Genomic DNA, 27,785 nt, shown 5'->3' with positions numbered 1-27,785 from the left:
CCGGGCCGGGGGTCGATTTATGGGGCAGAAATGGGGGGCTGGGGGATCTATGGGGCGGAGATGTGGGGCTGAGATGTGGGGCTGGAGGATCTATGGGGCGGAGATGTGGGGCGGAGATGTGGGGCTGAGATGTGGGGCTGAGATGTGGGGCTGGGGGATCTATGGGGCAGAGATGTGGGGCTGGGATGTGGGGCTGGGGGATCTATGGGGCAGAAATGGGGGGTTAGGGGATCTATGGGGCGGAGATGTGGGGCTGAGATGTGGGGCTGGGGGATCTATGGGGCGGAGATGTGGGGCGGAGATGTGGGGCTGGGGGGCTGAGATGTGGGGCTGCCCCATAGCAGAGGTTGTGGGGCTGAGATGTGGGGCTGGGGGATCTATGGGGCGGAGATGTGGGGCTGAGATGTGGGGCTGAGATGTGGGGCTGCCCCATAGCAGAGGTTGTGGGGCTGAGATGTGGGGCTGGGGGATCTATGGGGCGGAGATGTGGGGCTGAGATGTGGGGCTGAGATGTGGGGCTGCCCCATAGCGGAGGTTGTGGGGCGGAGATGTGGGGCTGGGGGATCTATGGGGCGGATATGTGGGGCTGAGATGTGGGGCTGGGGGATCTATGGGGCAGAGATGTGGGGCTGCCCCATAGCAGAGGTTGTGGGGCGGAGATGTGGGGCGGAGATGTGGGGCTGGGGGATCTATGGGGCGGAGATGTGGGGCTGAGATGTGGGGCGGAGATGTGGGGCTGGGGGATCTATGGGGATGAGATGTAGGGCGGAGATGTGGGGCTGAGGGGCTGAGATGTGGGGCTGCCCCATAGGGGAAGTTGTGGGTCTGAGATGTGGGGCTGAGATGTGGGGCCGCCCCATAGCGGAGGTTGTGGGGCTGAGATGTGGGGCTGAGATGTGGGGCTGCCCCATAGCGGAGGTTGTGGGGCTGAGATGTGGGGCTGAGAAGTGGGGCCACCCCATAGCGGAGGTTGTGGGGCTGAGATGTGGGGCCGCCCCATAGCGGAGGTTGTGGGGCTGAGATGTGGGGCTGAGATGTGGGGCTGCCCCATAGCTGTGGTTCTGGGTGTGAGATGTGGGGCCGCCCCATAGCGGAGGTTGTGGGACTGAGATGTGGGGCCGCCCCATAGCGGAGGTCGTGGGTCTGAGATGTGGGGCTGGGGGATCTATGGGGCGGAGATGTGGGGCTGAGATGTGGGGCGGAGATGTGGGGCTGGGGGATCTATGGGGATGAGATGTAGGGCGGAGATGTGGGGCTGAGGGGCTGAGATGTGGGGCTGCCCCATAGGGGAAGTTGTGGGTCTGAGATGTGGGGCTGAGATGTGGGGCCGCCCCATAGCGGAGGTTGTGGGGCTGAGATGTGGGGCTGAGATGTGGGGCTGCCCCATAGCGGAGGTTGTGGGGCTGAGATGTGGGGCTGAGAAGTGGGGCCACCCCATAGCGGAGGTTGTGGGGCTGAGATGTGGGGCCGCCCCATAGCGGAGGTTGTGGGGCTGAGATGTGGGGCTGAGATGTGGGGCTGCCCCATAGCTGTGGTTCTGGGTGTGAGATGTGGGGCCGCCCCATAGCGGAGGTTGTGGGACTGAGATGTGGGGCCGCCCCATAGCGGAGGTCGTGGGTCTGAGATGTGGGGCTGGGGGATCTATGGGGCGGAGATGTGGGGCGGAGATGTGGGGCTGGGGGATCTATGGGGCGGAGATGTGGGGCTGAGATGTGGGGCCGCCCCATAGCGGAGGTTGTGGGGCTGAGATGTGGGGCCGCCCCATAACAGAGGTTGTGGGGCTGAGATGTGGGGCTGAGATGTGGGGCCGCCCCATAGCGGAGGTTGTGGGGCCGCCCCATAGCGGAGGTTGTGGGGCTGAGATGTGGGGCGGAGATGTGGGGCTGCCCCATAGCAGAAGTTGTAGGGCTGAGATGTGGGTGTGAGAAGTGGGGCCGCCCCATAGCGGAGGTTGTGGGGCTGAGAAGTGGGGCTGAGATGTGGGGCTGCCCCATAGTGGAGGTTGTGGGGCTGAGATGTGGGGCTGAGATGTGGGGCTGCCCCATAGCGGAGGTTGTGGGGCTGAGATGTGGGGCCACCCCATAGCGGAGGTTGTGGGGCTGAGATGTGGGGCCGCCCCATAGCGGAGGTTGTGGGGCTGAGATGTGGGGCTGAGAAGTGGGGCTGCCCCATAACAGAGGTTGTGGGGCTGAGATGTGGGGCCACCCCATAGCGGAGGTTGTGGGACTGAGATGTGGGGCCGCCCCATAGCGGAGGTTGTGGGGCTGAGATGTGGGGCTGCCCCATAGCGGAGGTTGTGGGGCTGAGATGTGGGGCTGCCCCATAGCAGAGGTTGTGGGGCTGAGATGTGGGGCCGCCCCATAGCGGAGGTTGTGGGGCCGCCCCATAGGAGGCGGCGCCCCCTGGCGGTTTCGGAGACGCTGCGTTTGTGGCGCCACCGCGTGGCGGAGGAGCTGGACGCCGTCATCGCCTTCTGGCTGCGCTGCTCCCACGACCGGCAGCACGGGTCCGACCCACAGCCGCCCCATAGCGCCCCATAGCTGCCCCATAGATAACCCATAGCTGCCCCATAGCTGCCCCATAGCTGCCCCATAGATAACCCATGGCCGCCCCATAGCTGCCCTATAGCGCCCCATAGATAACCCATGCCTGCCCCATAGCTGCCCCATAGCTGCCCTATAGATAACCCATAGCTGCCCCATAGCTGCCCCATAGCTGCCCCATAGCTGCCCTATAGATACCTCGTAGCTGCCCCATAGCTGCCCCATAGCTGCCCTATAGATAACCCATGTCTGCCCTATAGCCGCCCCATAGCTGCCCTATAGATAACCCATGGCCACCCCATAGCTGCCCCATAGCTGCCCCATAGCTGCCCTATAGATAACCCATGGCCGCCCCATAGCTGCCCCATAGCTGCCCCATAGCTGCCCTATAGATAACCCATAGCTGCCCCATAGCTGCCCCATAGATAACCCATGTCTGCCCTATAGCCGCCCCATAGCTGCCCTATGGATAACCCATGGCCGCCCCATAGCTGCCCCATAGCTGCCCCATAGCAGCCCCATAGTTGCCCCATAGCTGCCCCATAGATACCCCATAGCTGCCCCATAGCAGCCCCATAGTTGCCCCATAGCTGCCCCATAGATACCCCATAGCTGCCCCATAGCTGCCCCATAGATACCCCCTAGATGCCCCATAAATGCCCCATAGCTGCCCCATAGCTGCCCTATAGATACCCCACAGCTGCCCCATGGTTGCCCTCTAGCTGCCCCATAGCTGTTCTATAGCTGCCCCATAGCCGCTCCATGGCTGCCCCATAGGTGCCCATAGCTGCCCCATAGCGTCCCATAGCTGCCCCATAGCGCCCCATAGATAACCCATGCCTGCCCCATAGCAGCCCCATAGTTGCCCCATAGATGCCGTATAGATAACCCATAGCTGCCCCATAGCTGCCCCATAGATACCCCATAGCTGCCCCATAGCTGCCCTATAGCGCCCCATAGATAACCCATGCCTGCCCCATAGCTGCCCCATAGCCACCCCATAGTTGCCCCATAGATGCCCTATAGATACCTCGTAGCTGCCCCATAGCTGCCCCATAGCTGCCCTGTAGCGGGCACAAAGCTGCCCCATATCCCCCCATATCCCCCCACATCCCCCCATATCCCCCCATATCACCTCATATCCCCCCATATCACCCCATATCCCCCCATATCCCCCATATCCCCCCATATCCCCCCATATCCCCCATATCACCCCATAGCACCCCATAGCTGCCCTACATCACCCCATATCCCCCCATATCACCCCATATCCCCCCTTATCACCCCATATCACCCCATATCCCCCCATATCACCCCATTTCACCCCATATCCCCCCCATATCCCCCCATATCCCCCCATAGCACCCCATAGCTGCCCTTTCTCACCCCATATCCCCCCTTATCACCCCATATCCCCCATATCCCCCCATATCCCCCCATATCCCCCCTTATCACCCCATATCACCCCATTTCACCCCATATCCCCCCCATATCCCCCCATATCCCCCCATAGCACCCCATATCCCCCCATATCCCCCCTTATCACCCCACATCACCCCATATCACCCCATATCCCCCCATATCCCCCCATATCACCCCATATCCCCCCATATCCCCCCACATCACCCCATATCACCCCATATCCCCCCATATCACCCCATATCCCCCCTTATCACCCCATATCCCCCCATATCCCCCCATATCCCCCCTTATCACCCCATAGCACCCCATATCCCCCCATATCCCCCCATATCTACCCATATCTCCCCATAGCACCCCATATCCCCCCATAGCACCCCATAGCTGCCCTTTCTCACCCCATATCCCCCCTTATCACCCCATATCCCCCCATATCCCCCATATCACCCCATATCCCCCCATATCCCCCCTTATCACCCCACATCACCCCATATCACCCCATATCCCCCCATATCCCCCCATATCACCCCATATCCCCCTATAGCACCCCATAGCTGCCCTTTCTCACCCCATATCCCCCCATATCCCCCCATATCCCCCCATAGCTGCCCTTTCTCACCCCATACCCCCCATGGCACCCCATACCCCCCCATATCCCCCCATATCCCCCCATATCACCCCACATCCGCCCCACATCCGCCCCACATGCGCAGTGCTGATGCTTTGCTGCCCCCCCCCTGCAGGGGTTTCTTTTCGTGCCTCAGTGAAGACGGCAGCGTCTACGATGAGACCAAATACGTCTGGATGCAGGGCAGGCAGGTGGGCGGGGGGGGCAGATGTGGGGCAGCTGTGGGGCTGGGGGGGCAGATGTGGGGCTGGGGGGGGCTGGGGGGGGCCGAGGGGGGCAGCTGTGGGGCTGGGGGGGCAGGTGTGGGGCAGATGTGGGGCTGGGGGGGGCCGAGGGGGGCAGCTGTGGGGCTGGGGGGGCAGGTGTGGGGCAGATGTGGGGCTGGGGGGGGCCGAGGGGGGCAGATGTGGGGCGGGTGTGGGGCTGGGGGGGGTTGGGGGGGCAGATGTGGGGTGGATGTGGGGTGGGGGGGGGAGATGTGGGGCGGGTGTGGGGTGGGGGGGGCTGGGGGGGTCCGAGGGGGGCCGAGGTGGGCAGATGTGGGGCGGGTGTGGGGCTGGGGGGGGGTTGGGGGGGGCAGGTGTGGGGTGGATGTGGGGCGGGGGCGGGCAGATGTGGGGCTGGGGGGGCTGAGGAGGGCAGATGTGGGGCTGGTGTGGGGCTGGGGGGCCGAGGGGGGCAGATGTGGGGCTGGGGGGGGCTGCGGGGGTTGGGGGGGCAGGTGTGGGGTGGATGTGGGGTGGGGGGGGCAGATGTGGGGCGGGTGTGGGGCTGGGGGGCGTTGGGGGGGGCAGGTGTGGGGTGGATGTGGGGCGGGGGCGGGCAGATGTGGGGCTGGGGGGGGCTGGGGGGGGGGCCGAGGGGGGCAGATGTGGGGTGGATGTGGGGTGGGGGGGGCAGGTGTGGGGCAGGTGTGGGGCTGGGGGGGGGGCCGAGGGGGGCAGATGTGGGGTGGATGTGGGGTGGGGGGGGCTGAGGGGGGCAGATGTGGGGCTGGGGGGGCAGATGTGGGGCTGGAGGAGGGCAGATGTGGGGCAGGTGTGGGGCTGGGGGGGGCCGAGGGGGGCAGATGTGGGGCGGGTGTGGGGCTGGGGGGGGCTGGGGGGGGCAGATGTGGGACGGGGGGGGGCAGATGTGGGGCTGGAGGAGGGCAGATGTGGGGCTGGTGTGGGGCTGGGGGGGATTGGGGGGGGCAGGTGTGGGGTGGATGTGGGGTGGGGGGGGAGCTGTGGGGCAGGTGTGGGGTTGGGGGGGCAGGTGTGGGGCTGGAGGAGGGCAGATGTGGGGCAGGTGTGGGGCGGGGGGGGCAGATGTGGGGCTGGGGGGGGCTGGGGGGGGGCCGAGGGGGGCAGATGTGGGGCAGATGTGGGGCTGGGGGGGGCCGAGGGGGGCAGATGTGGGGCAGATGTGGGGCGGGTGTGGGGTGGGGGGGGCAGATGTGGGGCGGTTGTAGGGTGGGGGGGGCTGGGGGGGGCAGATGTGGGGCTGGGGGGGGGGCCGAGGGGGGCAGATGTGGGGCGGGTGTGGGGCTGGGGGGGCTGGGGGGGGCAGATGTGGGGCTGGGGGGGCTGGGGGGGGCAGATGTGGGGTGGATGTGGGGTGTGGGGGGCAGATGTGGGGCGGGTGTGGGGCTGGGGGGGGGCCTGGGGGGGGCAGATGTGGGGCGGATGTGGGGTGGGGGGGACAGACGTGGGGCTGGTGTGGGGCTGGGGGGCAGATGTGGGGCAGATGTGGGGCTGGGGGGAGGCAGATACGGGGCAGGTGTGGGGCTGGAGGGGCTGAGGGGGACAGCTATGGGGTATCTATGGGGCAGCTATGGGGCAGCTATGGGGCAGCTATGGGGCAGCTATGGGGTATCTATAGGGCAGCTACGGGGCAGCTATGGGGCAGCTATGGGGCGGCTATGGGGCGGCTATGGAGTATCTATGGGGCGGCTATGGGGCAGCTATGGGGCAGCTATGGGGTATCTATAGGGCATCTATGGGGCAGCTATGGGGCAGCTATGGAGTATCTATGGGGAAGCTATGGGGCAGCTATGGGGTATCTATGGGGCAGCTATGGGGCAGCTATGGGGCTGCTATAGGGCAGCTATGGGGCAGTTATGGGGCAGCTATAGGACATCTATGGGGCAGCTGTGGGGCAGCTATGGGGCGGCTATGGAATATCTATGGGGCAGCTATGGGGCAGCTATGGGGTATCTATAGGGCAGCTGTGGGGCAGCTATGGGGCAGCTATGGGGTATCTATAGGGCAGCTATGGGGCGGCTGTGGGGCAGCTGTTGTCTCCCAGGTGTGGATGTATTCGCGGCTGTACAGAACCGTTCCTCGATTCCGTCGCCCGGAGCTGCTGGAAGCCGCCATCAAAGGTGGGGCTGCCCCATAAGTGTGGGTCCGACCCATAAGTGTGGGGCACCCCATAAGTGTGGGACACCCCATAAGTGTGGGTCTGACCCAGAAGTGTGGGGCACCCCATAAGTGTGGGTCTGACCCAGAAGTGCGGGTCTGCCCCATAAGTGTGGGGCACCCCGTAAGAGTGGGGCACCCCATAAGTGCAGGTCTGACCCATAAGTGTGGGGCACCCCATAAGTGTGGGTCTGACCCATAAGTGTGGGGCACCCCATAAGTGTGGGTCTGCCCCATAAGTATGGGTCTGACCCATAAGTGTGGGTCCGACCCATAAGTGTGGGTCTGACCCAGAAGTGTGTGTCTGACCCATAAGTGTGGGTCTGACCCAGAAGTGTGGGGCACCCCATAAGTGCGGGTCGGCCCCATAAGTGTGGGTCTGACCCAGAAGTGTGGGGCACCCCATAAGTGTGGGGCACCCCATAAGTGCGGGTCTGCCCCATAAGTGTGGGGCACCCCATAAGTGCGGGTCTGACCCAGATGTGTGGGTCTGCCCCATAAGTGTGGGTCTGCCCTATATGTGTGGGTCTGACCCATAAGTGTGGGTCCGCCCCATAAGTGTGGGTCTGACCCAGAAGTGTGGGTCTGCCCCATAAGTGTGGGGCACCCCATAAGTGTGGGTCTGACCCATAAGTGTGGGTCTGACCCATAAGTGCGGGTCTGACCCATAAGTGTGGGGCGCCCCATAAGTGATGCTCCGTCCCATAAGTGTGGGTCTGCCCCATAGGTGTGGGGCACCCCATAAGTGTGGGTCTGCCCCATAAGTGTGGGGCACCCCATAAGTGTGGGTCGGCCCCATAAGTGCGGGTCTGCCCCATAAGTGTGGGGCACCCCATAAGTGCGGGTCTGACCCAGATGTGTGGGTCTGACCCATAAGTGTGGGGCGCCCCATAAGTGTGGGTCTGCCCCATAAGTGTGGTCTGGCCCCATAAGTGTGGGTCTGACCCAGAAGTGTGGGGCACCCCATAAGTGAGGGTCTGACCCATAAGTGTGGGTCCGACCCATAAGTGTGGGTCTGACCCAGAAGTGTGTGACCCATAAGTGCGGGTCTGCCCCATAAGTGTGGGGCACCCCATAAGTGCAGGTCGGCCCCATAAGTGCGGGTCTGCCCCATAAGTGTGGGGCACCCCATAAGTGCGGGTCTGACCCAGATGTGTGGGTCTGCCCCATAAGTGTGGGTCTGACCCATAAGTGTGGGGCACCCCATAAGTGTGGGTCCGCCCCATAAGTGCGGGTCTGACCCATAAGTGTGGGTTTGACCCATAAGTGTGGGTCTGACCCATAAGTGTGGGGCACCCCATAAGTGTGGGGCATCCCATAAGTGATGCTCCGCCCCATAAGTGTGGGTCCGCCCCATAAGTGTAGCTCTGCCCCATAAGTGATGCTGCGCCCCATAAGTGTGGTCTGGCCCCATAAGTGTGGGTCTGCCCCCTAAGTGTGGGGCACCCCATAAGTGTGTGTCCACCCCATAAGTGCAGCTGTGCCCTATGAGTGCGGCTCTGCCCCATAAGTGTGCGATATGGGGTAGGGGGGGATATGGGGCGGGGATCGCGATATAGGGCGGGATATGGGGAGGGATATAGGGTGGGGAATCGCAATATGGGGTGGGGAACCACAATATAGGGGGGGATATGGGGGGGGGACCGTGATGTAGGGTGGGATATGGGGAGGGATATGGGGTGGGGAATCGCGATATGGGGTGGGGAACCACGATATAGGGAGGATATGGGGGGGGACCGTGATGTAGGGTGGGATACGGGGCACGGAACCACGATATGGGGTGGGATATGGGGCGGGGACCGCAATATGGGGGGGGACCGCGATATAGGGGGGGATATGGGGGGGGATATGGGGTGGGGACCCGCGATATGGGGTGGGATATTGGACGGAGCCCGCGATATGGGGTGGGGAAGCGCGATATAGGGGGGGATACGGGGCGGGGACCGCGATATGGGGGGGAATATCGGGGTGGTGCGTGCACCCCGGAAGTGCGTGATGCTCTGCCCCATAAGTGTGGGTCCGCCCCATAACCGCCGCCGTCCCGCAGGCGGGGATTTCCTGCTCCGTTTCGCCCCGTTGGATCCCGGTTCTCCCCGCGTCGCGTTCGCCCTGAGCCGGAGCGGCCGCCCCGAACGCCTGCAGCGCAACACCCACAGCGAGGCGTTCTGCGCCATGGGGCTGGATGAGCTGGGGAAGGCCACGGGGGAATCGCGATATAGGGTGCGATAGGGGGCGGGGAAGCGCGATATGGGGCGGGGAAGCGCGATATAGAGTGGGGAAGTGCGATATGGGGCGGGGAAGCGCGATATGGGGTGCGATATGGGGCGGGGAAGCGCGATATGGGCTGCGATATGGGGCGGGGAGGCGCGATATGGGGCGGAGAAGCGCGATATGGGGTGCGATATGGGGCGGGGAGGCGCGATATGGGGTGCGATATGGGGCGGGGAAGCGCGATATGGGGCGGGGAGGTGTGATATGGGCTGCGATATGGGGTGGGGAGGCGCGATATGGGGCGGAGAAGCGCGATATGGGGTGCGATATGGGGCGGGGAGGCGCGATATGGGTTGGGCAACCGCGATATGAGGTGCGATATGGGGCGGGGAAGAGCGATATGGAGCAGGGAACTGCGATATGGGGTGGGGAACCGCGATATGGGGGGATATGGGGCGGATGTGGGGAGGGGAATCGCGATATAGGGGTGTGATCTGGGGGGGATATGAGGTGGGGAATCGCGATATTGGGGGATATGGGGCTGAATTGGGGCAATTTGGGGTCAAATTTCCTCTCTTTTGGGGCCAAATTTGTAGGATTTAGGGTCAAATCTGGGGAAATTTGGGGCCAAATTTGGGGAATTTGGGGCAAATCTGGGGGATTTGGGGTCAAATTGGGGCCATTTTGGGGTCAAATTTGGGCCATTTTGGGTCAAATTTCCTCTATTTTGGGGCCAAACTTGGGGAAAATTGGGGCCATTTTGGGTCAAAATTCCTCTATTTTGGGGTCAAATATCGGGGATTTGGGGCCAAATTTTTGCTATTTTGGGTCGAATTGTGGCCATTTTGTGTCAATTTTGGGCCAAATTTTTGCCATTTTGGGTCAAATTTCCTCTATTTTGGGGGTCAAATATTGGGGATTTGGGGTCAAATTTTTGCTATTTTGGGTCAATTTTGAGCCATTTTGGGTCAAATTTCCTCTATTTTTGGGTCAAATCTGGGGAATTTTGGCCAAGTTTTTGCTATTTTGGGTCAAATTGGGGCCATTTTGGGTCAAATTTTTGCCATTTTGGGTCGAATTTCCTCTATTTTGGGGTCAAATCTGGGGGATTTGGGGCCAAATTTTTGCAGTTTTGGGTCAAACTGGGGCCATTTTGGGTCAAATTTTTGCCATTTCGGGTCAAATTTCCTCTATTTTGGGACCAAACCTGGGGAAATTTGGGGCCATTTTGGGCCAAATTTCGGCCATTTTGGGTCATTTTTTTTTCTTTTTTTGGGGGGGGTCCCACAGGAGGCGGCCAGCGCTGGGCTTCGGCCGTGTGGAATTGGGCTCGAGACCCCCCCCCAAATTTGGGACGCCCCCAATTAGCGGGGATTTGGGACGAAATTGGGGCCATTTGGGGATTTGGGGCCAAATTTTTGCTATTTTGGGTCAAATTGGGGCCATTTTGGGGTCGAATTTTTGACATTTTGGGTAAAATTTCATCTATTTTGGGTTGAAATACTGGGGAATTGGGGCCAAACTGGGGCCATTTTGGGTCAAATTTCCTCTATTTTGGGGTCAAATCTGGGGGATATGGGGCCGAATTTTTGCTATTTTGGGTCAAACTGGGGCCATTTTGGGTCAAATTTGGGCCATTTTGGGTCAACTTTCATCTATTTTGGGGTCAAATATTGGGGAATTGGGGCCAAACTGGGGCCATTTTGGGTCAAATTTCCTCTATTTTGGGGTCAAAACTGGGGGATATGGGGCCGAATTTTTGCTATTTTGGGTCAAACTGGGGCCATTTTGGGTCAAATTTGGGCCATTTTGGGTCAAATTTCCTCTATTTTGGGGTCAAATTGTGGCCATTTTGGGTCAAATTTGGGCCATTCTGGGGTCAAATCTGGGGGATTTGGGGCCAAATTTGGGCCATTTTGGGTCATTTTTTTTCTTTTTTTTGGGGGGGGTCCCACAGGAGGCGGCCCAGCGCTGGGCTTTGGCCGTGTGGAATTGGGCTCGAGACCCCCCCCCAAATTTGGGACGCCCCCAATTAGCGGGGATTTGGGACGAAATTGGGGCCATTTGGGGCCAAATTTTTGCTATTTTGGGTCAAATTGGGGCCATTTTGGGGTCAAATTTTTGACATTTTGGGTCAACTTTCATCTATTTTGGGGTAAAATCTGGGGAATTTGGGGCCAAACTGGGGCCATTTTGGGTCAAATTTCCTCTATTTTGGGGTCAAACCTGGGGAAAATTTGGGCCACTTTGGGTCAAATTGGGGCAATTTCTGGTCGAATTTCCTCTATTTTGGGGTCAAATCTGGGGGATTTGGGGCCAAATTTTTGCTATTTTGGGTCAAATTTGGCCCATTGTGGGCCAAATTTCCTCTATTTTGGGCCAAACTTGGGGAAAATTGGGGCCATTTTGGGTCAAATTGGGGCCATTTTGGGTCAAATTTGGGCCATTCTGGGGTCAAATCTGGGGGATTTGGGGCCAAATTTTTGCTGTTTTGGGTCAAATTGTGGCCATTTTGGATCAAATTTGGTCTATTTTGGGGTCAAATTGGGGCCATTTTGGGTCAACTTTCATCTATTTTGGGGTCAAATATTGGGGATTTGGGGCCAATTTTGGGCCATTTTGGGTCAAATTTCCTCTATTTTGGGGTCAAATCTGGGGGATTTGGGGCCAAATTTGGGCCATTTTGGGTCAATTTTTTTTCTTTTTTTGGGGGGGGTCCCACAGGAGGCGGCCCAGCGCTGGGCTTCGGCCGTGTGGAATTGGGCTCGAGACCCCCCCCCAAATTTGGGACGCCCCCAATTAGCGGGGATTTGGGACGAAATTGGGGCCATTTGGGGATTTGGGGTCAAATTTTTGCTATTTTGGGTGAAATTGGGGCCATTTTGGGGTCAAATTTTTGACATTTTGGGTCAAATTTCCTCTATTTTGGGTTGAAATACTGGGAATTGGGGCCAAACTGGGGCCATTTTGGGTCAAATTTCCTCTATTTTGGGGTCAAATCTGGGGGATTTGGGGCCGAATTTTTGCTATTTTGGGTCAAACTGGGGCCATTTTGGGTCAAATTTGGGCCATTTTGGGTCAAATTTCCTCTATTTTGGGGTCAAATTGTGGCCATTTTGGGTCAAATTTGGGCCATTCTGGGGTCAAATCTGGGGGATTTGGGGCCAAATTTGGGCCATTCTGGGGTCAAATCTGGGGGATTTGGGGCCAAATTTGGGCCATTTGGGGTCATTTTTTTTTCTTTTTTTTGGGGGGGGTCCCACAGGAGGCGGCCCAGCGCTGGGCTTCGGCCGTGTGGAATTGGGCTCGAGACCCCCCCCCAAATTTGGGACGCCCCCAATTAGCGGGGACCCCCCCCAGAGAGGAGCTGGCCGTTCCCATGATGGCGCTGCTGGTGGCTCAGCAGATGAACGAAACCGGGGGGGGGGACCCCAAAATCATCGGGGGGGGGGCGACCCCAAAACGGGACCCCCAGATGGAGCAGATGGAGGAGTGGGGAGCGCAAAGGATGCTGGCCCACCTAAAGGTAATTAATCCCTTCCTAATTAATAATTACCCCCACCTCCCCCCCCCCCCCCATCATTCATATCCCCCCCCAAAACACGGATCACAAACCCCCCCCCCCCCTCCTCCAAATTAATTAGCCACCCCCCACCAATTAATGCCCCAACCCCCCACCCCCCATCCATTAATTAATAATAGACCCCGTCCGTTAATTAATGACGCCGCTAATTAATTAATCTCCTCATTAATTACCCTTCCTCCCCATTTGCCTCCCCACCCCTATTGCCCTTTCATCACCCCCATTACCCCCCTAATTACCCCCTAATTACCCCATTAACCCCCCATTAAACCCCCCACCAATTAATCCCGCCCTTAACGACCCCATCCATTTATTAATGACACCAATTAATTAATCTCCTCATTAATTACCCCTGCTCTCCCATTGCATCCTCACCCCTATTGCCCCTTCATCTCCCCCATTACCACCCTAATTACCCCCTATTTACCCCCTAATTACCCCCTAATTACCCGCTAATTACTCCATTATCCCCCTCATTAACCCCTCCACCAATTAACCCCACCCTTCATGACCCCGTCCATTAATTAATGAATCACTAATTAATTAATCTTCTCATTTATTCTCCCTCTTCCCCACCCCTGTTGCCCCTTCACCACCCCCATTACCCCCCTAATTACCCCCTAATTACCCCCTAATTACCCCACTAACCCCCCCCACCTCTTAACCCCACCCTTAATGACCCCGCCCGTTAATTAATGACCACACTAATTAATTAATCTCAATAATTACCCCTCCTCTCCCACTGCCTCCGCACCTCTACTGCCCCTTCATCTCCCCCATTACCCCCCTAATAACCCCCTATTTACCCCCTAATTACCCCACTACCACCCCCCACCGATTAACCCCGCCCTTACCGACCCCGCCCGTTAATTAAGGACCGCGCTAATTAACTAATTACAGCGTTGTGACACGGCAGTCCTGGAGCACATTGTCTCCCCCATTACTCCATCATATCCCCCTAATTACACCTTAATTAACCCCTAATTACACCATTAACCCCCTCATTAACCCCTCCCACCAATTAACCCCACCGTTAATGACCCCGCCCGTTAATTAATGATCCCGCTAATTAATTAATCATCTCATTAATTACTCCTCCTCTCCCACTGCCTCCCCACCCCTATTGCCCCTTCATCTCCCCCATTACCCCCCTAATTACCCCCTAATTACCCCCTAATTACCCCATTAACACCCCCATTAACCCCTCCCACCAATTAACCCCACCCTTAACGACCCCGTCCATTAATTAATGACCCGCTAATTCATTTATCTCCTCATTAATTACCCCATCTTTCTTCGTCCCCCCAACTCTATTGCCCTCTCATCACCCCCATTACCCCCCTAATTACCCCCTAATTGCCCCCTAATTACCCCATTAACCCCCCCCACCGCTTAACCCCGCCCTTACCGACCCCGCCCGTTAATTAAGGACGGCGCTAATTAACTAATTACAGCGTTGTGACACGGCAGTCCTGGAGCACATTGGCCCCAATGATTCGGAGCTGCCGGGCGCCGCGGGGCGGCTGCAAAACCCAGGTAATTTTGGGGGGGGGGGGGGGGGGGAATTTTGGGGTAAAATCCGATGATTTTGGGGTCGGTTTTTTAGGGTGGGATTTCAGCTCGATTTTTTGGGGCGTTTTTGGGGGGTTTTGGGGAGTTTTGGGGGAATTTTGGGGATTTTTTTCGGATTTTCGGGCATTTTTTTTCGGATTTTTGGGGATTTTTTTTTGAATTTTTCGGATTTTTTTCGGATTTTTTTCGGATTTTTTTCGGATTTTTTTCGGATTTTTTTCGGATTTTTTTCGGATTTTTTTCAGATTTTTTGGGGAATTTTGGGGATTTTTTTCGAATTTTTGGGGATTTTTTCGGGATTTTTTCGGATTTTTGGGGATTTTTTTTTGAATTTTTCGGATTTTTTTCGGATTTTTTTCAGATTTTTTGGGGGGGGTTGGGGATTTTTTTCGAATTTTTGGGGATTTTTTCGGGATTTTTTCGGATTTTTTCGAATTTTTGGGGATTTTTTTTGAATTTTTAGGATTTTTTTTGAATTTTTAGGATTTTTTGGGGGAATTTTTAGGATTTTTTTCGGGATTTGGGGGATTTTTTTTGAATTTTTAGGATTTTTTTCGGATTTTTTGGGATTTTTTTGAATTTTTAGGATTTTTTTTGAATTTTTAGGATTTTTTTCGGGATTTTGGGGGGATTTTGGGGGGGAATTTTTGGGATTTTTGGGGATTTTTTGGGGGAATTTTTAGGATTTTGGGGGGAATTTGGGGGGTTTTTTCGGATTTTTGGGGATTTTTTTTTGAATTTTTCGGATTGTTTTCGGATTGTTTTCGGATTTTTTTCGGATTTTTTTCGGATTTTTTTCAGATTTTTTGGGGGGATTTTGGGGATTTTTTTCGAATTTTTCGGGATTTTTTCGGGATTTTTTCGGATTTTTTCGGATTTTTGGGGATTTTTTTTGAATTTTTAGGATTTTTTTTGAATTTTTAGGATTTTTTTCGGGATTTTGGGGGGATTTTGGGGGGAATTTTTGGGATTTTTGGGGATTTTTTGGGGGAATTTTTAGGATTTTGGGGGGAATTTGGGGGGTTTTTTCGGATTTTTGGGGATTTTTTTTTGAATTTTTCGGATTGTTTTCGGATTGTTTTCGGATTTTTTTCGGATTTTTTTCGGATTTTTTTCAGATTTTTTGGGGGGATTTTGGGGATTTTTTTCGAATTTTTCGGGATTTTTTCGGGATTTTTTCGGATTTTTTCGGATTTTTGGGGATTTTTTTTGAATTTTTAGGATTTTTTTTGAATTTTTAGGATTTTTTGGGGGAATTTTTAGGATTTTTTTCGGGATTTGGGGGATTTTTTTTTGAATTTTTAGGATTTTTTTCGGATTTTTAGGATTTTTTTTGAATTTTTCGGATTTTTTTCGGGATTTTGGGGGATTTTGGGGGGGAATTTTTGGGATTTTTGGGGATTTTGGGGGGGAATTTTTAGGATTTTTTTCGGATTTTGGGGGATTTTTTTTGTTTTGGAATTTTTCGGTGTTTTTTTCGGATTTTTTTCGGGATTTTTTTTGGGATTTTTTGGGGGGGAATTTTTAGGATTTTTGGGGATTTTGGGGGGAATTTTTGGGATTTTTTTCGGATTTTTGGGGAATTTTTTTGGGGAATTTTTGGGATTTTTTTCGGATTTTTGGGGATTTTGGGGGATTTTTTAAAAAAATTTTTAGGATTTTTTCGGATTTTTGGGGATTTGTTGGGGGGGATTTTTAGGATTTTGGGGGATTTTTTGGGGGGAATTTTTGGGATTTTTTTCGGATTTTTTTCGGAATTTTTGGGGGGATTTTTAGGATTTTTTTTGGATTTTGGAGGATTTTTTGGGGGGGGATTTTTGGGATTTTTGGGGATTTTTTTTTTGAATTTTTCGGATTTTTTTCGGATTCTTTGGGGGATTTTGGGGGGGAATTTTTAGGATTTTGGGGGATTTTTTTGGGGAATTTTTGGGATTTTTTTCGGATTTTTGGGGGAATTTTTGGGATTTTTTTCGGATTTTTGGGGGGATTTTTAGGATTTTTTTTCGGATTTTTGGGGATTTTTTTGGGGGGGGAATTTTTTGGATTTTTTTTCGGATTCTTTGGGGGATTTTGGGGGGGAATTTTTAGGATTTTGGGGGATTTTTTTGGGGAATTTTTGGGATTTTTTTCGGATTTTTGGGGGGGAATTTTTGGGATTTTTTCGGATTTTCGGGGATTTTTTTTTTGAATTGTTCGGATTTTTTTCCCCCCCCAAAATCAACTTTTTGCCCAAATCTGCCTTTTTTCACCCCATTTCTCCCCCCTCCCCCCCCAAATACCAATTTTTTTCCCAAATCTGCCTTTTTTCACTCCATTTCTCCCCCCTCCCCTCCCCAAAAATCAACTTTTTGCCCAAATCTGCCTTTTTTCACCCCATTTCTCCCCCCTTCCCCCACCCCAAAAACTAATTTTTTGCCCAAATCTGCCATTTTTCACCCCATTTCTTCCCCATTGCCCCCCCTCCAAAAAACCAACCCATTTTTTGCCCAAATCTGCCATTTTTCACCCCATTTCCTCCCCCTCCCCCCCTAAACCAGCATCCAAAAAAAAAAAATTTTTTTTTGTTTTTTGCCCAAATCTGCCTTTTTTCACCCCATTTCTTCGCCCTCCCCCCCAAAAACAAACCAATTTTTTGCCCAAATCTGCCTTTTTTCACCCCATTTCTCCCCCCTCCCCTCCCTTTCCTTCCCCCCTCCAAAAAACCAACCAATTTTTTGCCCAAATCTGCCTTTTTTCACCCCATTTCCTCCCCTCCCCCCCCCAAAATCAACTTTTTGCCCAAATCTGCCCTTTTTCACCCCATTTCTCCCCCCCCACCCCAAAAACCAACCAACTTTTTGCCCAAATCTGCCTTTTTTCACCCCATTTCTCCCCCCTCCCCTCCCCATTCCCCCCCCCCTCCAAAAAAACAACCAATTTTTTTCCCAAATCTGCCTTTTTTCACCCCATTTCTCCCCCCTCTTCCCCCCTCCCCCCCCAAAAACCAACCAATTTTTTGCCCAAATCTGCCTTTTTTCACCCCATTTCCTCCCCCTCCCCTCCCAAACCAGCATCCAAAAAAAAAAAAATTTTTTTTTGTTTTTTGCCCAAATCTGCCTTTTTTCACCCCGTTTTCAGGTCACGCCCTGGAAGCTGGTTGGCTGCTGCTGCGTTTCGCTCGCTCCCGCGCCGATTCCTCATTGGCTGCCCGGGTTCTGAAGGGTTTCGTGGACGGACCCCTAAAATGGGGCTGGGACCCCCGATATGGGGGGGTTTTGGCTTTCTGTGACGTCGACGGGCATTGCCCCACTCAGGTGGGTAATTAATTAGTCGGGGGGGGGCTTAATTAATTTATGGGGGGGGTCCTGGGGGCAGTTCTGGGGGTCCTGGGGGGGATTGTGGGGGTCCTGGGGGCAGTTGTGGGGGTCCTGGGGCAGTTATGGGGGCAGATATGGGGGTCCTGGGGGGCAGTTATGGGGGTCCTGGGGGGCAGTTATGGGGGTCCTGGGGCAGTTACGGGGGTCTTGGGGGGGATTGTGGGGGTCCTGGGGGCAGTTATTGGGGTCGTGGGGCAGTTATGGGGGCAGTTATGGGGGTCCTGGAGGCGGTTCTGGGGGTCCTGGGGGGCAGTTATGGGGGTCCTGGGGCAGTTACGGGGGTCTTGGGGGGGATTGTGGGGGTCCTGGGGGCAGTTATTGGGGTCGTGGGGCAGTTATGGGGGCAGTTATGGGGGTCCTGGAGGCGGTTCTGGGGGTCCTGGGGCAGTTCTGGGGGTCTTGGGGGCAGTTCTGGGGGTGCTGGGGGCAGATATGGGGGTCCTGGGGCAGTTATGGGGTCAGTTCTGGGGGTCCTGGGGGGCAGTTATGGGGGTCCTGGGGCAGATATGGGGGTCCTGGGGGCAGTTCTGGGGGTCTTGGGGGGGATTGTGGGGGTGCTGGGGGCAGTTCTGGGGGTGCTGGGGGCAGTTATGGGGGTCTTGGGGGGGACTGTGGGGGTCCTGAGGGCAGTTATGGGGGCAGTTGTGGGGGTCCTGGGGGCAGTTATGGGGGTCCTGGGGGGGATTGTGGGGGTCCTGAGGGCAGTTATGGGGGCAGTTCTGGGGGTCCTGGGGGCAGTTCTGGGGGTCTTGGGGCAGTTATGGGGGTCCTGGGGGCAGATATGGGGGTCCTGGGGCAGTTATGGGGGCAGTTATGGGGGTCCTGGGGGGCAGTTATGGGGGTCCTGGGGCAGATATGGGGGTCCTGGGGGCAGTTCTGGGGGTCTTGGGGGGGATTGTGGGGGTGCTGGGGGCAGTTCTGGGGGTGCTGGGGGCAGTTATGGGGGTCTTGGGGGGGACTGTGGGGGTCCTGAGGGCAGTTATGGGGGCAGTTATGGGGGTCCTGGGGGGCAGTTCTGGGGGTCCTGGGGGGGATTGTGGGGGTCCTGGGGGCAGTTATGGGGGTCCTGGGGCAGTTATGGGGGCAGATATGGGGGTCCTGGGGGGGATTGTGGGGGTCCTGGGGCAGTTATGGGGGCAGTTATGGGGGTCCTGGGGGGCAGATATGGGGGTCCTGGGGCAGTTACGGGGGTCTTGGGGGGGATTGTGGGGGTCCTGGGGGCAGTTACTGGGGTCGTGGGGCAGTTATGGGGGCAGTTATGGGGGTCCTGGGGGGGATTGTGGGGGTCCTGGGGCAGTTATGGGGGCAGTTACGGGGGTCCTGGGGGGCAGTTATGGGGGTCCTGGGGCAGTTACGGGGGTCTTGGGGGGGATTGTGGGGGTCTTTGGGGGGGATCGTGGGGGTCTTGGGGGCAGTTATGGTGGCAGATATGGGGGTCCTGGGGGGGGTTGTGGGGGTCCTGGGGGGGATTGTGGGGGTCCTGGGGCAGTTATGGGGGCAGATATGGGGGTCCTGGGGCAGTTACGGGGGTCCTGGGGCAGTTACGGGGGTCTTGGGGGGGATTGTGGGGGTCCTGGGGGCAGTTATTGGGGTCGTGGGGCAGTTATGGGGGCAGTTATGGGGGTCCTGGAGGCGGTTCTGGGGGTCCTGGGGCAGTTATGGGGATCCTGGGGCAGTTATGGGGGTCCTGGGGGCAGATATGGGGGTCCTGGGGCAGTTATGGGGGCAGTTATGGGGGTCCTGGGGGGCAGTTATGGGGGTCCTGGGGCAGATATGGGGGTCCTGGGGCAGTTATGGGGGCAGATATGGGGGTCTTGGGGGGGACTGTGGGGGTCCTGGAGGCAGTTGTGGGGGTCCAGGGGGGCAACTGTGGCATCCTTGGGGGGCAATTTTGGCATCTTGGGGGGCAACTATGGGATCCTTTGGGGGCAATTTTGGCATCTTGGGGGCAATTATGAGGGCTGGGGGGGCAGTTGTTGCCCCAGGGGCAGTTGTGGGGGTCCTGGGGGGCAACTGTGGCATCCTTGGGGGGCAACTATGTGATCCAGGGGGGCAATTTTGGCATCTTGGGGGCAACTATGGGATCCTTAGGGGGCAACTATGGGATTCTTTGGGGGCAATTTTGGCATCTTGGGGGCAATTCTGAGGGCTGGGGGGGGCAGTTGTTGCCCTGGGGGCAGTTGTTGCCCCTGGGGCAGTTATTGTTGCCCCCCGGGGGGCAGTTGGAGGCCAGGATGAAGCTGTGGTGGCCGCAGTTGGAGGCGATGGTGGCCCTGCTGGCGGCCTTCGCTCACACCAGGAACCCGAGGTACCTGAGGAGCTTCCGGCGCGTGGCTGAGTACGCGTGGAGCAGGGTGAGGCGTCATACGTGTGCGCGGGGGGGTCATACGTGTGCGTGGGGGGGTCGTACGTGTGCGTATGGGGGTCGTATGTGGGGGGGTGGAGGTCATGGGGGGGCTTATGGGGGTCATACGTGTGCGTGGGGGGTCATACGTGTGCGTATGGGGGTCGTATGCGGGGGGGTGGAGGTCATGGGGGGGTTATGGGGGTCATACGTGTGCGTGGGGGGGTCATACGTGTGCGTGGGGGGGTCATACGTGTGCGTGGGGGGGTCGTATGTGTGCGTATGGGGGTCGTATGTGGGGGGGTGGAGGTCATGGGGGGGCTTATGGGGGTCATACGGGTGCATATGGGGGTCATACGTGTGCGCAGGGGGGTCATACGTGTGCGTGGGGGGGTCGTACGTGTGTGTGAGCGGTCATACGTGTGCATATGGGGGTCATACGTGTGAGGGTGGAGGTCATGGGGGGGCTTATGGGGGTCATACGGGTGCATATGGGGGTCATATGTGTGGGGTTGGGGGTCATACGTGTGCATGTGGAATCATACATGTGGGTGGGGGGGTCATACGTGTGTGGGTGGAGGTCATGGGGGGGCTTATGGGGTCATACGTGTGCGTGGGGGGTCATACGTGTGCGTATGGGGGTCGTACGTGGGTGGGTGGAGGTCATGGGGGGGCTTATGGGGGTCATACGGGTGCATATGGGGGTCATACGTGTGTGTGGGGGGTCATACGTGTGTGTGGGGGGTCATACGTGTGCATATGGGGGTCATACGTGTGAGGGTGGAGGTCACAGGGGGGCTTATGGGGGTCATACGTGTGCATGTGGGGTCATACGTGTGCGTGGGGCGTCATATGTGTGCATATGGGGGTCAAACCTGTGTGTGTGGGGTCACACGTGTGCAAAGCCATACGTGTGCGTGCAAGGTCATGCGTGTGCAAGGCAATAAGCGTGCACGCGAGGTCATACATGTGCGAGGTCACACATGTGCATGCAGGATCATACGTGTGCAAGATCATACGTGTGCGACGTCAAACCTGTGGGGGGGTCACACATGTGCAAAGCCATACTTGTTCATGCAAGGTCATACGTGTGCAAGGCGGTAAGCGTGCGCGTGAGGTCATACATGTGCAAGGTCACACATGCGCGTGCAGGATCATACGTGTGCAAGATCATACGTGTGCGAGGTCAAACCTGTGGGGGGGGTCACACGTGTGCAAAGCCATACGTGTGCGTGCAAGGTCATACGTGTGCAAGGCAATAAGCGTGCATGCGAGGTCATACATGTGCGAGGTCACACATGTGCGTGCAGGATCATACGTGTGCAAGTTCATCCGTGCTCACGTGGGGTCCTACCTGTGGGTGGTGGTGGCTCTGCGTGTCGACACGCGTGCACACGTGTGCTTGCACACGCGTGTGCTGATTCCGTGTGCGCCGGCAGTTCCGGGACCCGGTGCACGGAGAGTGGTTCGGTTACCTGGCCTACGATGGCAGCGTCGCCCTCAGCATCAAGGGGGGGCCGTACAAAGGTGGGACTGGGATATACTGGGATATACTGGGATGGGACTGGGATGGGGCTGGGATGGGGCTGGGAGGCAATGGGAGGGACTGGGATGGGATTGGGAGGGACTGGGAGGGACTGGGATGGGACTGGGATATACTGGGAGGGACTGGGAGGGACTGGGATGGGACTGGGAGGGACTGGGATGGGACTGGGAGGCAATGGGAGGGACTGGGAGGGACTGGGATGGGACTGGGATATACTGGGATGGGACTGGGAGGCAATGGAGGGACTGGGATGGGACTGGGAGGGACTGGGATATACTGGGATGGGATTGGGAGGGACTGGGATATACTGGGATGGGACTGGGAGGGACTGGGATGGGACTGGGATGGGACTGGGATGGGACTGGGATCTACTGGGATGGGACTGGGATCTACTGGGATGGGACTGGAAGGCAATGGGAAGGACTGGGATGGGACTGGGATATACTGGGATGGGACTGGGAGGCAATGGGAGGGACTGGGAGGGACTGGAATGGGACTGGGATAGACTGGGATGGGACTGGGATGGGATTGAGAGGGACTGGGATCTACTGGGATGGGACTGGGAGGGACTGGGAGGGACTGGGATCTACTGGGATCTACTGGGATGGGACTGGGGGGGGACTGGAAGGGACTGGGATATACTGGGATGGGACTGGGAGGCAATGGGAGGGACTGAGATGGGATTGGGAGGGACTGGGATGGGACTGGAAGGGACTAGGATGGGACTGGAATATACTGGGAGGGACTGGGAGGCAATGGGAGGGACTGGGAGGGACTGGGATGGGACTGGGAGGGACTGGGATATACTGGGATGGGACTGGGATATACTGGGATGGGACTGGGAGGCAATGGGAGGGACTGGGAGGGACTGGGATGGGACTGGGAGGCAATGGGAGGGACTGGGAGGGACTGGAATGGGACTGGGATAGACTGGGATGGGACTGGGATGGGATTGAGAGGGACTGGGATCTACTGGGATGGGACTGGGAGGGACTGGGAGGGACTGGGATCTACTGGGATGGGACTGGGGGGGGACTGGAAGGGACTGGGATATACTGGGATGGGACTGGGAGGCAATGGGAGGGACTGAGATGGGACTGGGAGGGACTGGGAGGGACTGGGATATACTGGGATGGGATTGGGAGGGACTGGGAGGGACCGGGATATACTGGGAGGGGACTGGAATGGGACTGGAATATACTGGGAGGGACTGGGATATACTGGGATGGGACTGGGAGGCAATGGGAGTGACTGGGAGGGACTGGGATGGGACTGGGATGGGACTGGGAGGCAATGGGAGGGACTGGGATGGGATTGGGAGGGACTGGGAGGGACTGGGATATACTGGGATGGGACTGGGAGGCAATGGGAGGGACTGGGATAGACTGGGAGGTAATGGGAGGGACTGGGATTGACTGGGATGGGACTGGGAGGGACTTGGATGGGACTGGGATCTACTGGGATGGGACTGGGATATACTGGGAGGGACTGGAAGGCAATGGGAGGGACTGGGATGGGACTGGGATCTACTGGGATGGGACTGGGAGGCAATGGGAGGGACTGGGATGGGACTGGGATCTACTGGGATGTGACTGGGAGGCAATGGGAGTAACTGGGATAGACTGGGATGGGACTGGGATGGGATTGGGAGGGACTGGGATCTACTGGGATGGGACTGGGAGGCAATGGGAGGGACTGGGAGGGACTGGGAGGCAATGGGAGTGACTGGGAGGGACTGGGATGGGACTGGGATCTACTGGGATGGGACTGGGATGGCAATGGGAGTGACTGGGATGGGACTGGGAGGGACTGGGAGGGACTGGAATGGGACTGGAATATACTGGGATGGGACTGGGAGGGACTGGAATGGGACTGGGATGGGACTGGGATGGGACTGGGATCTACTGGGATGGGACTGGAAGGGACTAGGATGGGACTGGAATATACTGGGAGGGACTGGGAGGCAATGGGAGGGACTGGGATGGGACTGGGAGGGACTGGGATATACTGGGATGGGACTGGGATATACTGGGATGGGACTGGGAGGCAATGGGAGGGACTGGGATGGGACTGGGATATACTGGGATGGGACTGGGAGGCAATGGGAGGGACTGGGATGGGACTGGGATATACTGGGATGGGACTGGGAGGCAATGGGAGGGACTGGGATGGGACTGGGATATACTGGGATGGGACTGGGAGGCAATGGGAGGGACTGGGATGGGACTGGGATTGACTGGGATGGGACTGGAAGGGACTGGGATTGACTGGGATGGGATTGGGAGGGACTGGGATCTACTGGGATGGGACTGGGAGGCAATGGGAGGGACTGGGATGGGACTGGGAGGGACTGGGAGGGACTGGAATGGGACTGGAATATACTGGGAGGAACTGGGAGGGACTGGGAGGCAATGGGAGGGACTGGGATGGAACTGGGATCTACTGGGATGGGACTGGGAGGGACTGGGATGGGACTGGGATGGAACTGGGACATACTGGAATGGAACTGGGCTATACTGGGATGGAACTGGGATGGAACTGGGACATACTGGGATGGAACTGGGATGGAACTGGGATGGAACTGGGACATACTGGGATGGAACTGGCTATACTGGGATGGAACTGGGATGGAACTGGGACATACTGGGATGGAACTGGGATGGAACTGGGATGGAACTGGGACATACTGGGATGGAACTGGCTATACTGGGATGGAACTGGGATGGAACTGGGATGGAACTGGGACATACTGGGATGGGACTGGGATGGAACTGGGATGGAACTGGGCTATACTGGGATGGGACTGGGATGGAACTGGGATGGAACTGGGCTATACTGGGATGGAACTGGGATGGAACTGGGCTATACTGGGATGGGACTGGGATGGAACTGGGATGGAACTGGGCTATACTGGGATGGAACTGGGATGGAACTGGGCTATACTGGGATGGGACTGGGATGGAACTGGGATGGAACTGGGCTATACTGGGATGGAACTGGGATGGAACTGGGATGGAACTGGGCTATACTGGGATGGAACTGGGATGGAACTGGGATGGAATTGGGCTATACTGGGATGGAACTGGGATGGAACTGGGATGGAACTGGGCTATACTGGGATGGAACTGGGATGGAACTGGGCCATACTGGGATGGAACTGGGCTATACTGGGATGGAACTGGGATGGAACTGGGCCATACTGGGATGGAACTGGGATCTACTTGGTTCCTATCGGTCTGGAGTGGTTCTTAATGGTTTATACTGGTTCTTACTGGGTTGTACTGGTCTGTAGCAGTCCATACTGGTCCATACTGGCTGATACTGGTCCTTACTGGTTTATACTGGTCCATACTGGTTGCAGGCTGCTTCCACCTCCCGCGGGCGCTGCTGATGTGTGAGGAGCTGCTGGATGAGCTGCTGCCCCACTACCAGTAGAGGGCGCAGAAACCCCAAAAAGGGCAGAAATTGCCCCAAAATGGGTCCCAAAATCCCAAAAGGGGCCCAAAAAACCCTAAAAGGGACCAAAAAAACCCAAAAAAGGGAGAAATTGCCCCAAAAAGGGCCCACAAAAAAGCCCAAAAAGGGCAGAAATTGCCCCAAAAAGGACCCAAAAAAGGACCCCAAAAAAGCCCAAATTGCCCCAAAAAGGGCCCACAAAAACCCCAAAAAGGGCAGAAATTGCCCCAAAATGGGCCCCCAAAATCCCAAAAGGGTCCCAAAAAACCCTAAAAGGACCCAAAAAAACCCAAAAAAGGCCAAAATTGCCCCAAAATGGGCCCCAAAAAACCCCAAAAAGGGCAGAAATTGCCCCAAAAAGGACCCAAAAAAGGACCCCATAAAAGCCCAAATTGCCCCAAAAAGGGCCCACAGAAACCCCAAAAAGGGCAGAAATTGCCCCAAAATGGGCCCCCAAAATCCCAAAAGGGTCCCAAAAAAACCCTAAAAGGACCCAAAAAACCCTAAAATGGCAGAAATTGCCCCAAAAAGGACCCAAAAAAAGGCAAAAAGGACCCAAAAAAAGCCCAAAATTGGCCCCAAAAGGGCCCACAGAAACCCCAAAAAGGGCAGAAATTGCCCCAAAATGGGCCCCCCAAATCCCAAAAGGGTCCCAAAAAACCCTAAAAGGGACCAAAAAAACCCAAAAAAGGGAGAAATTGCCCAAAAAGGGCCGAAATTGCCCCAAAATGGGCCCCAAAAAGCCAAAAAAGGACCTCAAAAAAGCCCAAATTGCCCCAAAAAGGGCCCACAGAAACCCCAAAAAGGGCAGAAATTGCCCCAAAATGGGCCCCCAAAATCCCAAAAGGGTCCCAAAAAATCCTAAAAGGACCAAAAAAACCCAAAAAAGGCCAAAATTGCCCCAAAAAGGACCCAAAAAAAGGCAATAAGGAACCCAAAAAGCCCAAAATTGGCCCCAAAAGGACCCACAGAAACCCCAAAAAGGGCAGAAATTGCCCCAAAATGGGTCCCAAAAACCCAAAAGGGTCCCAAAAAATCCTAAAAGGGACCAAAAAAACCCAAAAAAGGCCAAAATTGCCCCAAAAAGGACCCAAAAAAAGGCAAAAAGGACCCAAAAAAAGCCCAAAATTGGCCCCAAAAGGGCCCACAGAAACCCCAAAAAGGGCAGAAATTGCCCCAAAATGGGCCCCAAAATCCCAAAAGGGCCCCCAAAAAAACCCTAAAAGGGCCCAAAAAAACCCTAAAATGGCAGAAATTGCCCCAAAAAGGGCCAAAATTGCCCCAAAATGGGCCCCAAAAAAGCCAAAAAAGGACCTCAAAAAACCACAAATTGCCCCAAAAAGGGCCCACAGAAACCCCAAAAAGGGCAGAAATTGCCCCAAAATGGGCCCCCAAAATCCCAAAAGGGCCCCAAAATACCCTAAAAGGGACCCAAAAAACCCCAAAAGGGCCAAAATTGCCCCGAAAAGGACCCAAAAAACGGCAAAAAGGACCCAAAAAAAGCCCAAAATTGGCCACAAAAGGGCCCACAAAAACCCCAAAAAGGGCAGAAATTGCCCCAAAATGGGCCCCCAAAATCCCAAAAGGGCCCCAAAAAACCCTAAAAGGGCCCCAAAAAACCCTAAAATGGCAAAAATTGCCCCAAAAAGGACCCAAAAAAAGGCAAAAAAGACCCCAAAAAGGACCCCAAAAAGCCCAAATTCCCCCAAAAAGGCCCACAGAAACCCCAAAAAGGGCAGAAATTGCCCCAAAATGGGCCCCCAAAATCCCAAAAGCGTCCCAAAAAAACCTAAAAGGGCCCAAAAAAACCCTAAAATGGCAAAAATTGCCCCAAAAAGGACCCAAAAAAAGGCAAAAAAGACCCCAAAAAGGACCCCAAAAAGCCCAAATTGCCCCAAAAAAGGCCCACAGAAACCCCAAAAAGGGCAGAAATTGCCCCAAAATGGGCCCCCAAAAACCCAAAAGGGTCCCAAAAAATCCTAAAAGGGACCAAAAAAAACAAAAAAAAGGCCAAAATTGCCCCAAAAAGGGCCCACAAAAACCCCAAAAAGGGCAGAAATTGCCCCAAAAAGGACCCAAAAAAGGACCCCAAAAAAGCCCAAATTGCACCCAAAAGGGCCCACAGAAACCCCAAAAAGGGCAGAAATTGCCCCAAAATGGGCCCCCAAAATCCTAAAAGGGCCCCAAAAAACCCTAAAAGGGCCCCAAAAAACCCAAAAATGGCAGAAATTGCCCCAAAAAGGACCCACAGAAACCCCAAAAAGGGCAGAAATTGCCCCAAAATGGGTCCCCAAAATCCCAAAAGGGCCCCAAAAAACCCTAAAAGGGCCCAAAAAAACCCTAAAATGGCCAAAATTGCCCCAAAATGGGCCCCAAAAAAGCCCAAAAAGGGGAGAAATTGCCCCAAAAAGGACCCAAAAAAGGACCCCATAAAAGCCCAAATTGCCCCAAAAAGGGCCCACAGAAACCCCAAAAAGGGCAGAAATTGCCCCAAAATGGGCCCCCAAAATCCTAAAAGGGCCCCAAAAAACCCTAAAAGGGCCCCAAAAAACCCTAAAATGGCAAAAATTGCCCCAAAAAGGACCCAAAAAAAGGCAAAAAGGAACCCAAAAAAAGGCAAAAAGGAACCCAAAAAAAGGCAAAAAGGACCCCAAAAGGGCCCACAGAAACCCCAAAAAGGGCAGAAATTGCCCCAAAATGGGACCCCAAAATCCCAAAAGGGCCC

At 55.8% G+C, this 27,785-nt stretch overlaps 1 protein-coding gene across 1 annotated transcript; it reads left to right on the top strand.

Moving 5' to 3' along the window:
- Positions 1–27,785, top strand: RENBP (renin binding protein). Its single transcript, XM_090126489.1, has 11 exons — positions 1–2,506; positions 4,706–4,781; positions 6,880–6,955; positions 9,040–9,212; positions 11,928–12,068; positions 12,610–12,729; positions 14,241–14,322; positions 17,476–17,651; positions 19,937–20,068; positions 21,498–21,585; positions 24,966–27,785. Exons 1-11 carry the CDS (start codon positions 2,346–2,348, stop codon positions 25,037–25,039), a joined length of 1,299 nt encoding a protein of 432 aa, XP_089982615.1. The 5' UTR covers positions 1–2,345; the 3' UTR covers positions 25,040–27,785.

The sequence above is a fragment of the Phasianus colchicus genome, chromosome 29 (genome assembly GCF_987193195.1).
Source record: "Phasianus colchicus chromosome 29, bPhaCol1.hap1.1, whole genome shotgun sequence".
NCBI lineage: Eukaryota > Metazoa > Chordata > Aves > Galliformes > Phasianidae > Phasianus > Phasianus colchicus.
The sequence above is the reverse complement of the archived record's forward strand: the minus strand, read 5'-3'. Positions and strand labels throughout refer to the sequence as shown.